The 11,422-nt window shown below is 60.9% G+C and overlaps 1 protein-coding gene across 3 annotated transcripts in view; it reads left to right on the top strand.

The window, feature by feature from the left end:
• The first annotated feature begins 576 nt into the window (after positions 1–576).
• The window catches only part of PCDH1 (protocadherin 1), a 52,530-nt gene continuing 41,684 nt past the window's right edge, over positions 577–11,422 (top strand). For all 3 annotated transcript variants that reach the window (XM_061353939.1, XM_061353940.1, XM_061353941.1), the window contains exons 1-3: positions 577–982; positions 6,480–7,294; positions 8,833–11,025. In XM_061353939.1, coding sequence (XP_061209923.1) covers positions 919–982; positions 6,480–7,294; positions 8,833–11,025 — 3,072 coding nt within the window. In that variant the 5' untranslated portion in view covers positions 577–918. The remainder of the gene's footprint in view (positions 983–6,479; positions 7,295–8,832; positions 11,026–11,422) is intronic.

The following is an 11,422-nucleotide window of genomic DNA, read 5'->3' as shown; positions in this document are numbered from 1 at the left end:
AGGCCTCTCCGGGGGTCCCACGGGGCCAGCTGAGGTAGCAGAGCTTGCGAGGGCACCGCAAGGGCAGCCGGAGCTCGCAGGTGCTTTTGGGAGCTCACAAGTGCTCTCTGCTCCCCCAGTCCCGACACTGCAATAAAAGCGTGATTCACCAAGGTGTGACGGGAGGGTACAGTCGCGTTTCCAGGCCACAGTGCCTGGAAAGGCATGGGCAGGGCTGCGGGAGCCATTGCTGGGTTGGGAGCCCGGCTTGGTTTGGGGGGTGCGCAGAGAGGTGTGCACAGCCCCCCACGGGCTTGCTCCCACCCCTTAGCACAGCGGGGTGAAAAAAGAATGAATACATAGAGCCCCGGGGAGACCCGTCCCACACGCGAGTGGGTAAGGAGTGGAGGGGTCCGGGGGGTGAAAAGGTCCGGGGGCCTGCGGGACCCCCCCGTTCTCCACCACCACGGGGCCGGCAGCCCCAGCGCTGAAACGGCTCTACCCGGCCCCCGGTGCCCGCTCGCCCCGGCCCGCCTGGGCTCGGGATCTGATAAGGAGCCGGAGCTCCACCTCCCCGCGGTGGCGGCGGGAGGCGGAGGCAACGAGGGGGGGGCTGGAAGGGGCCGTGCCTGCGCTGCGCTTCCCTTGCACATCCTCACACACACCGAGGGACGGAGGCGGGCACGGACGGAGCTGCCCATCGGGGCTGCCTCCAGCCCTGCCGCCGCCGCTCCGCCGAGGAGCCGCAGCCCCGGCCCGGGAAAGGGGGGCGGTTCCCACGGGACGTTTAGATTTATATTTTTGTGTTCCCCCCCTTTTTTTTTTTTTTCCTTTTTTTTCTTTTTTTTTAATTTTTTTTTTATTTGATTTTCATCCGTGGATAACGATCGAGAGGAGCCGGGGGGGTGCGGGGAGCCCGGTCCCGGCGGGGAGGAGGCGATGCAGACGCCGCTGGATCAGCGCGCAAGGGGCCGGCACGGAGCGCAGCGCTGTCCGCATCCAAGTAAGAGCTGCGGCAGGGCCGGGAGCTGCCGCCCGCTGCCGCGGAGAGCTGCGGAACCCTGCGGGGCTGTACGGGATGCCCCGGGCGGGATTCCGCCGCTGTGCGGGAGTGCGGGAGCCGGGCGGCGGCGGGAGCGGCGCTGGGAGCATCCCGCGTCCCTCCGCGCTCCTCCGCGCCGGGCTGCGCGGGCGGCGGCTCCCGGTTCCCGGTCCCGCCCGGCTCTGCCACTTGTTGTGCGGCGCGGGCAGGGCGGGCGGCGGGGGTTGGCTGTGGGTGCGCGGCTCTGTCGGAGCGAGAGCGCGGTTTGGGTGGGTTTTTGCCCGTCGGGGGTGGTTCTGGGGGGGTGTCCCCCTTCCTGCCACCCCCGGCGGTGTGTCCCCCCTCTCCTGCCACCCCCGGCGGTGTGTCCCCCCCTTTCTGCCACCCCCGGCTGTGTGTGCCCTCCTTCCTGCCGCCCGGGTATGAGCGCGGCTCGGGCGCGCTGTGCGTGGGAACCGGAGAAGTTGCGGTGAGCTGGGAGCGGGGCTCCGTGTGTCTGTGCGGGAGGAGCGGGGTGAAGGGGCTGGCTGTTGTTCACGAGCGTGTGCGTGTGCGTGTGCCCTGGGGGCGATGGGGTAGAGGGGAGATGCGTGTCGAGGCTGCGGTTGTGTGTTGGGGTGCGCTGCCGGAGCGGGGTGTCTGTGCGAGTGAAATCCCGGTTTCCGCCGCCGGTGCGCGGGGCTGGGTGTGGAGCCGGAGCCGGGAGAGCGGCTCCCGTGGTGTTTTCCCGCGGTGTCCGTGCGGGGATGGCGGGAGAAGCCCCGTTTCATTCCCCCGGGACTCGGCGGGGATCGGCGGAGCGGGGCGCTGCCATCCGCGGGAGCCTCAGCCGGGGCCGCTCCACCGGGCGGCCGCGGAGCCGTGCCCGGCCTCCCTGCATCCCTTCCTCCATCCTCTGTGCCCCCTCCCCAGCCGCTCCCTGCGGCCCTGCCGGGATGTTTCAGGCCCGCGGCATTTTTTCCTTCCCCCAGAACCCCCGTCCATTCTGGGAAGGCAGCAGGAGGGAACAGGAGCCCGGAGGGGCTATGGGGGACCCCCGGGGTGGGAGGATGGAGGCTGCCAGCGCGGGGAGGCTCTGACAGGTCTCTGCCTCGCTGGCTGCCGGAGTTGGAAAGGATGTGGAGAAGGAGGCAGGAGGAGGGAGGCCCCCGGCTTCGCCCTCTTTTCATCACTGCGCGGCTTCTAAGTGATGGGTTTGGGGGTAAAGCTGCCCACAAGCGAGTGGGGCTCCCCATCACCGGGTGCTCCGGATTGGGGCGCTTGGGCCCAGTCTGTGTAAACGCCGAGCAGCCGCAGTGGCAGCCGGAGCCTAAGGAAACCGTGGGACGTGCCACGAAATGCCCAGATTCAGCCTATCTGTGCCTGCGAAGCTGGACTGAGCATCGGTGGCCGTTTTTTGGACAGTATGGTCCTTGATCCCAACCCCGTGCCTGGAGTGAAGCCGTGATTTGCATTTGCTGCTTGCTCGGATGTTGCTCCAGCTCTTAACATCCAGCTCCCAGTGTCAGAGCAGAGCTTGAGGGGGGGGGGGGGTTGGGGGATTAGGACTTGTGTGCTCAGTACAGGGTTTGGATGGACTTGTAAGCATGGCTCCGAGCCACGCAATCAGCCGTTGGGAGCAATAAGAGGGTGGACTTTGGTGCCCGTTCCCGGAGCGGTGCTGCCTTCTGTGGAACGGCGCCAAGGGGCTGTGGGAATCGCAGGCAGCACAGGCTTGTTCAAGCAGTTGCTTCAGTTCTCGGCGCTTTATAACCTCTCTCTCATTAGGACTTGGGTTGTTTTGGGGGGTGGATGGCTGAATTCTGTCGGATTTTGCATGCCACTGTCCTCTGAGAGCTTCCCAGTCATGCATTAAGCAGCGTGACTAACGCCTCTCTCATGTGGTTCAGCCTCTCTCACACTCTCCCCGTAGGGAGAATTGTGTGTGCGGAGGAATAGTTGTTTTGGGAGGGGTTTTGAGTTTTAAGTGCTCCGTGCTCTGCCAGCAGGTCGGAAAAAAGGTGCCTGGCACCAGAGAAGAAAGTGTGGGATGGTCCTTAGATCCCATGGGAAAATAGCCCGATGCCTTGGACCAGCCCCTGGGAAGCCTCTGTCTCCTGCACAGACGTGCTTTTCCCCGGTGGTGGAGCCTTCCTCCTCCTCCTCCTCACGCCCAGCTCTGGGCTCTCACGTCTGCGCTGTGTCATTCGCACCCTTAGGCGCTGAGCAGGATTCCTCACCCAGTGAACCAGGGCCCCTCACGCCCCTTGTGGGGTGATGGTCCCGCTCTGGTCCCCAGCCCCTCTCTTTCTCCCTTGGAGGTTTCCTTCACCTGTGGGAATGGGGCTCAGGTTCAGGCTCCAGCCCCTGTTTTGGAGCAGAAAACGTAGGTGCTGGGCACTTTGGGGTGACTCCCTTCCCTCTCCAAGGCCAGCACAGGCGTTCCCAGTTTCCGGCTCTCAGTCAGGGCTCTGTGAGGCATTGCACTGGGTCGGGAACTTTCACATTTACCTGCGATCTTCCACCTCACACCAAGGCTTAGTCAGGATAACGCTAACGTCATCGGCAGTCATGGCCCAGCCTAGTGCAAACAGGCTTGTGCAAACAGTCGGAGATGGGTGCGGGTGCTGCTCCCAGATGGGGTGTCCTTTGGGACCCGCTTCCCAGCATCCGGGGCTGCGCGTCTTCCCCATCACCCCATGCTCACTGCTCCCCATGGCCAAAGGGAGCACAAGGGTGATGAAGCTCAGTGTGGGTTTAGCCACCCTGTGAAGGCAACTGTAGGGGTCTGGTGTGAGCGCACACGTGTGCTGCTTGCAGACACGCGTGTGACCCATCCGGGGCACGCACACGGTGTAAGTACCCCTGTGTGGGGTGACATCACCCGAATGCACACCCGGTGGCAGCAGGGACATGCGCACACGGTCCCCCCCACGCAGGCACACGCGTTGCTCGGTGCACACACACGTGCAGGAGTGCAAGCTCGTGTCTGGTGCACAGGGTGCCCTGGTGCAGGCATGGATGTGCTCCATGCACACGTGTGGCATGCCTGCACACCCTGCTAGTGCACATGTGGACACATGTATGCCTTTTCCTACAGACACCCAATAGTGCACACACGGGTACATGCAGGCAGTGCACATGCATGTGTATGTACATGCGTTGCTGGGGTTTGACTGTATTAAGAGGGATGTTGTGTTTCTGCTCAACTTCTTACCTCCTCCATGCTCAGCCCTGTGTGGGGATGGGATAGTCCTGATTGCCTCTTCCCTTCCTCCTCTGTGCTGGTTTGGACAGCTGTGCATGCTCTCAGCGAGGTGGGAATATCTCTTCCCTGCATGAGGACAAGGGAGCAGAGTCAAGCTAGGCTTCAGGACCATAGTTTCTTCTCCAGAAAGAGATGTGTTTTCACCTGTGGAGGGAGATCTCCTCTCTTCCGTGCCACTGATGAGGCACTTATCATAGAATCATAGAATCCCAGACTGGTTTGGGTTGGAAAGGACTTTAAAGCTCATCCAGTTCCAACACCTTCCACTAGAGCAGCTTGCTCCAAGCCCCTGCGTCCAGCCTGGTCTTGAACACTGCCAGGGATGGGGCACTTGTCCATGGGGAAGCGGAGGGGTGGAGGGACCAGGAGATGCTGGCTTGTGGGAAATACCAGGGTGGACAGTGCAGGATGCTCCACTTGTTGAGGATCTGTTGAGCATCACCAGGGATTAGGCACTTGCTATGTGGCACCATGGAGGGGAGATGGTGGAGGAGTGCTCACTCATCCCACAGACCTGGTGCAGAGGATGCAGAGAGGAAGCAATGGGAGTGGCGAGAGGGTTGGTGCTGCGGGGCCATGGCAGATGCTTCTGGCTGTTGATTTTGGGGCACCCAACCCCTGTGATGTTGGGGTGCTGGTGAGCTGGGCTGCACCCTTCATGTTCACAGCTCAGCGCCTGGACCCTGGAGGTGCATTCCCAGAGCAGAAAGCAGGGGACAGGAAAGCTGGTGGCCAAGCACAGCAGCAGACAGGGGCTGGGTGACAGGGCCTGTGGCTTGGTGCAGAAGGGGCTGGCAGTGCCTCTGCAGTGTGTGCACACTGTGAGGAGGTTTCCAGTGTCTGGGTGCCTGCAGTGCAGTGTGTGCAGTGTGTGTCTCTGCAATGCAGGGGGGCAGAACGTCTGCCACTGCCTCTGCAGCGGCGGGGTGGGCACCCAGTGCGTGTGTGTGTGTGCAGTGTCCCAGTCTGGAGTGGGAGGAATGGGAAGGAACAGTGTGTCTGCAGTGAGGGAAGGGAACAGCGTTTGCTGGCGCAGGGTGTGGGGTTGCCTAGTGACTGTGCAGCAGAGGGGAGATGCTGTGCCTGCCGTTGCAGCGTGCTGGGGCTGTGCAGTGCCGCTGCTCAGCGGGGAGGCACAGGGTCTGCTCTGGGGGGTCTGCACTGCAAGGTGGGCAGTGAGTCTGTGCCCCTCTAATACAGGGGTGGGCAGTGCCCCTCTTCCTGCGAGGAGCACAGGCAGATGGCAGTGCCCTGCATGCAGTGCAGGAGTGATGAATCTCAGGGCTCCTGCATCCCTGCAGTGCTGGATGGGTGGCGGCTTCGTATCTCGCAGTGCGAGGCTGGCAGTGCTGCTGTATTGGCAGTGCAGGGAGGGCAGTGCTGCTCTCTCCATGCTGTGGCAGTGCCCTGTGCTCCTGCAGTGATGGATGGGTGGTATTCCTGCAGTGCAAGCAGTGCCATGAATCACTGCAGTGATGGACGGGAGGTAGCCCTGCACCTCTGCATTACTCCATGTCCCTGCAGTGATGGATGGGGGGCAGCCGTGCATCCCTACAGTGCCCAGTGTCCCTACAGTACTGGATGGGTGGCATCCCTTCAGTGTCCCATATCCTGCAGTGCTGGATGGGCAGCGTCCAGCTGCAGAACCAGGAAGCATCCCAACAGAGCCCCTGCTCTGCTTTGGGATCTCCTGTTTCCACAGGGCTGGCAGATGGGTGCAGTGCCTCTGTGTCCCCGCCGTGCGTGGCAGGCAGTGTCCCTGCAGTGCGTGGCACACAATGCTCCTGTGTTCCTGTGGTGAGAAGCTGTCTCGGAGCCTGGCCGGCTCCCATCGGGTTGCTGGCAGGGCTGTGTGCAGTCCACCCTATCAGTGTGCCTCCTTGGGTCTAATTACAGCCTGTGTGGTGATGAAGAGGGTGGACAGTGGCAGGAGTGGTTTCCTGCCACTTGCAGGAAGCCAGGGCTGGGGTTTCAATGACGGGGTTGCTCCCCCGAGCAGGGCGTTGCGTAAACTTTACAAGCCAGGACCAGTCCTCCAGGGCACTTGTGTGCAGAGGCTGCCAGGGGACCACTGCTGGGGCCGGCTCTGCCAGCCCCTTCCCTCTGGGGGCTGCTCTGGGGCCACGCACCCAAAAGGAGATGCCAGGGAAACTGGCTGGGGCAGAGTGATCCTGGGTCTGCCTAACGCCTGGTGTCTGTGTCTCCTTGCAGCTCCCCTGCAGCGCAGGATGAAACCACTGGCATCCTGCCTGGGCCTGTGGCTCCTCTTCCAGCTCCCTTCTCTGGTCTCTGGGACGCGTGTGGTCTACAAAGTGCAGGAGGAACAACCCCCCAACACCCTCATAGGGAGCCTGGCCTCCGACTACGGCTTCCCAGACGTGGGGCACCTCTACAAGCTGGAAGTGGGGGCTCCATACCTACGTGTGGATGGCAAGACTGGGGACATCTACACTACAGAGACCTCCATCGACCGGGAGAGCTTGCGTGAGTGCCAGCACCTCCTGCCCGGAGAGCCCTGCTTCCTGGAGTTCGAAGTGTCCATCACTGACCTGATCCTGAGCAGCGGCCCACGCCTGCTCGAAGGGCAGATAGAGGTGCTCGATATCAATGACAACACCCCCAACTTTGCCTCGCCTGTTCTCACCCTCTCCATCCCTGAAAACACCAATATTGGGACGCTCTTCCCCATCCCCCTGGCCATGGACCGGGACTCGGGCCCCAATGGTGTTGCCTCCTACGAGCTGACGGCTGGTCCGGAGGCGCAGGAGCTCTTTGGGCTGCAGGTGGCAGAGGATCAGGATGAGAAGCAGCCACAGCTGATTGTCATGGGGAACCTGGACCGGGAGCAGTGGGACTCCTATGATCTGACCATCAAGGTGCAGGATGGAGGCAACCCACCGCGGGCGAGCAGTGCCCTGCTTCGCATCACCATCCTGGACATGAACGACAATGCGCCCAAGTTCGAGAAGGCCCTGTATGAAGCAGAGCTATCTGAAAACAGCCCTGTGGGGCACTCGGTCCTGCAGGTGAGTGCAGGGGCTTTCTTCTTCTCCCCAGCTCCTCTCCTGCCTGGCTGCAGCAGGGACAACCCCAGTGAGCATTTATACAGCCCCTTGCTGCCATGGTTCCTCAAGGGAGGGTTGCAAGTCATAGGAGCCTGGTGTCAGTGGTGGGCAGGCAGGTCCCTGGGATGTCACATCTAAAATGAGGGTGTAAGGGATGCACAGGAAGGTGCAGGACACATCCGAGGGGCAGTAGCAGGGTGGCGGGTGTGTGAGAGCAAGGCTCCGGGTTACAGAGAGGGCTGGGACCTGAGGTCCATGGGGAGCCTGGCTTCATGCCAGACCCATCTCAATGCTGCCTGCAGACAAGACATAGACCCTTTCATAAGTTGCATTCTCTCAGCCTCTCCATGGAGACTGAGGCTTGCACAGGAGATGGGGGGCAGGCAGCATCCCTGCTGCCTGTCTGGGGGGGCTGCCCATGGCTCTGGGGGTGCCTTGCTGTCTGCAGGGGACAGGGTCTCTGCCCTGACTCAAGCAGCAGTGCAAACTGGCCCAGGGAGCCCGAAGGGATGGATCGTGGTGGATTTGGCTTGGAGGGGGCACTGAGATGATAGTAGCCGACGTGTGTTTATCTGCAGCTGCCATCTTAATAAGCGGAGCGCGGCCAGCTCTCATCTGCTTGCTAATTCTGATGTGAATGTTTTAAGAATTCATTTTTCACTGTTAAGAGAATGGAAGTTGGAAGCAGATAAGGGAGCTGCATGGCCAGGAGGAGAATGGGCTGAGCTGCCGCTTGCTGCCATTGCTCAGCTTTTATCTTTCAGGGGGAAAATGACTTCCGCCTTTTTTGTGAGTGGAGGTAAAAGGTGGAATTTACATTTAACAACTTTTCGTTCTTCCATCCAAATCTGCTGAGCAAGATAACAGCAGAGCAGCAAATGGTGCAGAGAAGAGGCTGCTCGGAGAGCCGATTAAGGAGGCAAATGTTAGACAAACCTCATCTTCTTTAGAAAGCAAATAATAGGCGTAAAGGCAGGTTTATGCGAATGCGGAGCTCCTGACGGACAAGCAGGGACTGCTGGTGTCATGCAGCACTCAGGCAGCCCCAGTCCCTTCTTGGCTGCATCCCTGCATGCTGCGATGGAGCCGCTGCAGCTCTGCACATCCTCTCCTCCCTCACCTCAACCAGGCAGCTGCTTGAGCTCCTCTTTGGGGAGGGTTTTGTGGTCCCTCCCTGCTGCTGCCTGGGTCACACAGCACGGGTTCCCGAGGATTCCCTGCATGCCGGAGCTGGCCGGGAAGGGAGCATGGCCAACCGGCCCAGCTGGTTTCACAGGAAGAGCAAGGAGAAGCCTCCATGCCGGAGGGCCGCTCCCAGCTGCTCTGCCGGTCCCAGGCTCTTTGCCCCATAGTCCTTGGCCCCAGAAGAGGAAATCCTGGTTTCCCCCCCCCATCCCCGCAGCCATCCCCAGAGGAAGCCACGGCGGGAAGCATGGTGGTTTGTGGAGGGGCTCACGTCACCATGCCCTCTGCTCATCATCTCTCCCTCCATCCTGCAGGTGAAAGCCAACGACTCAGACCAGGGTGCCAATGCTGAGATCGACTACTCCTTCCACCAAGCCTCAGACATGGTGCGGCGGCTGCTGCGACTGGACCGCAACACAGGGCTCATCACCGTGCAGGGACCCATCGACCGCGAGGATGTCAACATCCTCAAGTTCTCCGTCATGGCCAAGGACAAGGGGGCCAACCCCAAAAGCGCCCGCACGCAGGTGGTGGTCACCATCAAGGACATGAATGACAACGCACCCTCCATAGAGATTCGGGGTATAGGGCTTGTCACCCACCAGGATGGCATGGCCAACATCTCGGAGGATGTGCCAGTAGAGACAGCAGTAGCTCTGGTACAAGTGTCCGACCGAGATGAGGGTGAAAACGCAGTGGTGACCTGCGTGGTGGCGGGTGATGTCCCATTCCAGCTGCGGCAGGCTAGTGAAACAGGGAGCGACAGCAAGAAGAAATACTTTCTACAGACCACCACACCGCTGGACTATGAGTCCGTGAAGGAGTACACCATTGAGATTGTGGCAGTGGACTCGGGGAACCCGCCCCTCTCCAGCACCAACTCTTTGAAGGTGCAGGTGATGGATGTCAATGACAACGCACCAGTCTTCAGCCAGAGCTTCACTGAGGTGGCCTTCCCCGAGAACAATGAGCCCGATGACCTGGTGATGGAAGTGAGTGCCAGCGATGCTGACAGTGGCTCCAATGCCAAGCTAGTGTACTCCTTGGTGACTGACCCCTCCTCCAAGGGATCCTTTGCCATTGACCCTGACTCTGGGGAGATCCGGGTGAAGGCGGTGCTGGACCGAGAGCAGCGGGAGCGTTATGAGTTCTTGGTGGTGGCAGCAGACAAGGGCAGCCCCAGCCTCAAGGGCACAGCATCTGTGGCCGTCAACGTCATGGACAGGAATGACAACGACCCCAAGTTCATGCTGAGCGGCTACAACTTCTCAGTGATGGAGAACATGCCACCCCTCAGCCCTGTGGGCATGGTGACGGTGATCGATGCTGACAAAGGAGAAAATGCCCGCATCCAACTGTCAGTGGAGCAAGACAACGGGGATTTTGTCATCCAGAATGGCACTGGCACCATTCTCTCCAGCATCTCTTTTGACCGGGAACAGCAGAGCACGTACACTTTCCGACTCAAGGCAGTAGATGGTGGGGATCCTCCCAGGTCTGCCTATGTGGGGGTGACCATCAACGTCTTGGATGAGAATGATAATGCCCCCTTCATCACTTCACCCTCCAATGCCACCTACAAACACATCCTGCCCCACACCAGCCCTGGCCAGCAGGTGAGCAAGGTGAAGGCGGAGGACATTGACTCTGGTGTCAATGCAGAGCTGATCTACAGCATCACAGGGGGCAACCCCTTCGAGCTCTTCCAGATCTCCCCGCACAGTGGGGACATCACCCTGGAGAAGGAGATCCTGCGCAAGCACCATGGCCTGCATCGCCTGGTGGTGCGCGTCAATGATAAGGGCAAGCCCTCGCGGCACGGCACGGCGCTGGTGCACTTCTATGTCAATGAGACGCTGGCCAACCGCACACTGCTGGACACGCTGGTGGGGCACAGCCTGGACACCCCACTCGACATTGACATCGCTGGAGACCCCGAATATGAGCGCAGCAAGCAGCGAAGCAACATCCTCTTCGGAGTCATAGCCGGCATCGTCGCTGTTACCCTTGTCATTGTGCTGGTCGTCCTGGTGCGCTACTGCCGGCAGCGAGAGGCCAAGAGCGGCTACCAGGCAGGCAAGAAGGAGACCAAAGACCTGTATGCACCCAAGCAGGCCAGCAAGAGCAGTAAGAGCAAGAACAAGGTGAAGAAGAGCAAGTCTCCAAAGCCACCCAAGCCCACAGAGGATGAGGAGGAGACAGGGCTGCAGAAATCACTCAAGTTCAACCTCATGAATGACTCTGTCAGCGACAGCCCCCGAATCCACCTGCCCCTCAACTACCCTCCAGGCAGCCCAGACCTGGGTCGCCACTACCGCTCCAACTCGCCGCTGCCCTCCATCCAGCTGCAGCCTCAGTCACCCTCTGCCTCCAAGAAGCACCAAGTGGTGCAGGACCTGCCGGCCACCAACACCTTTGTTGGCACTGGGGACAACAACTCGACGGGCTCCGAGCAGTACTCGGACTACAGCTACCGCACCAACCCCCAGAAATACACCAACAAGCAGGTAGGAGAGCTCATCCTGCGGCCGGCAGCAGCCCCCCCACTGCACCGGGGAGCCATCTGGACAGAGGTGTGGGAGTGAGCCCGGACTGGCCCCCAGCCCTGCATGCCTGGCCCGGGGGGGCTGGCTGAGGACTGCCCTGGAGCTGAGCCGTGGAGCCTGGTCATGGGATGGGGAAGGGATGGGGATGGTAAGGGGGAGGCCAAAATCTGTCAGAGCCCTTGTCAAAGCGCCCGGGGCTGGGTCCTGGTGGCGCTGCCTGGGTGATGGTGATGCGAAGGGCGCTGCATGTGTGTGCCTCTGCATGTGGGGCTCTGGGGAGGGAATCCCACCTGAATCCCTTTGGGGACTGGTTCTAAGAGCACCAAGGAGGGCAATGCCCACCCTCCCATCTGTCCAT

This window comes from Neopsephotus bourkii, unplaced genomic scaffold (genome assembly GCF_033783945.1).
Source record: "Neopsephotus bourkii isolate Nb327-2 ecotype Australia unplaced genomic scaffold, CSIRO-AGI_Nbou_v1 NB_716, whole genome shotgun sequence".
Taxonomy (NCBI): Eukaryota; Metazoa; Chordata; class Aves; order Psittaciformes; family Psittacidae; genus Neopsephotus; species Neopsephotus bourkii.
This window is presented reverse-complemented; position numbering and strand designations above follow the sequence as displayed.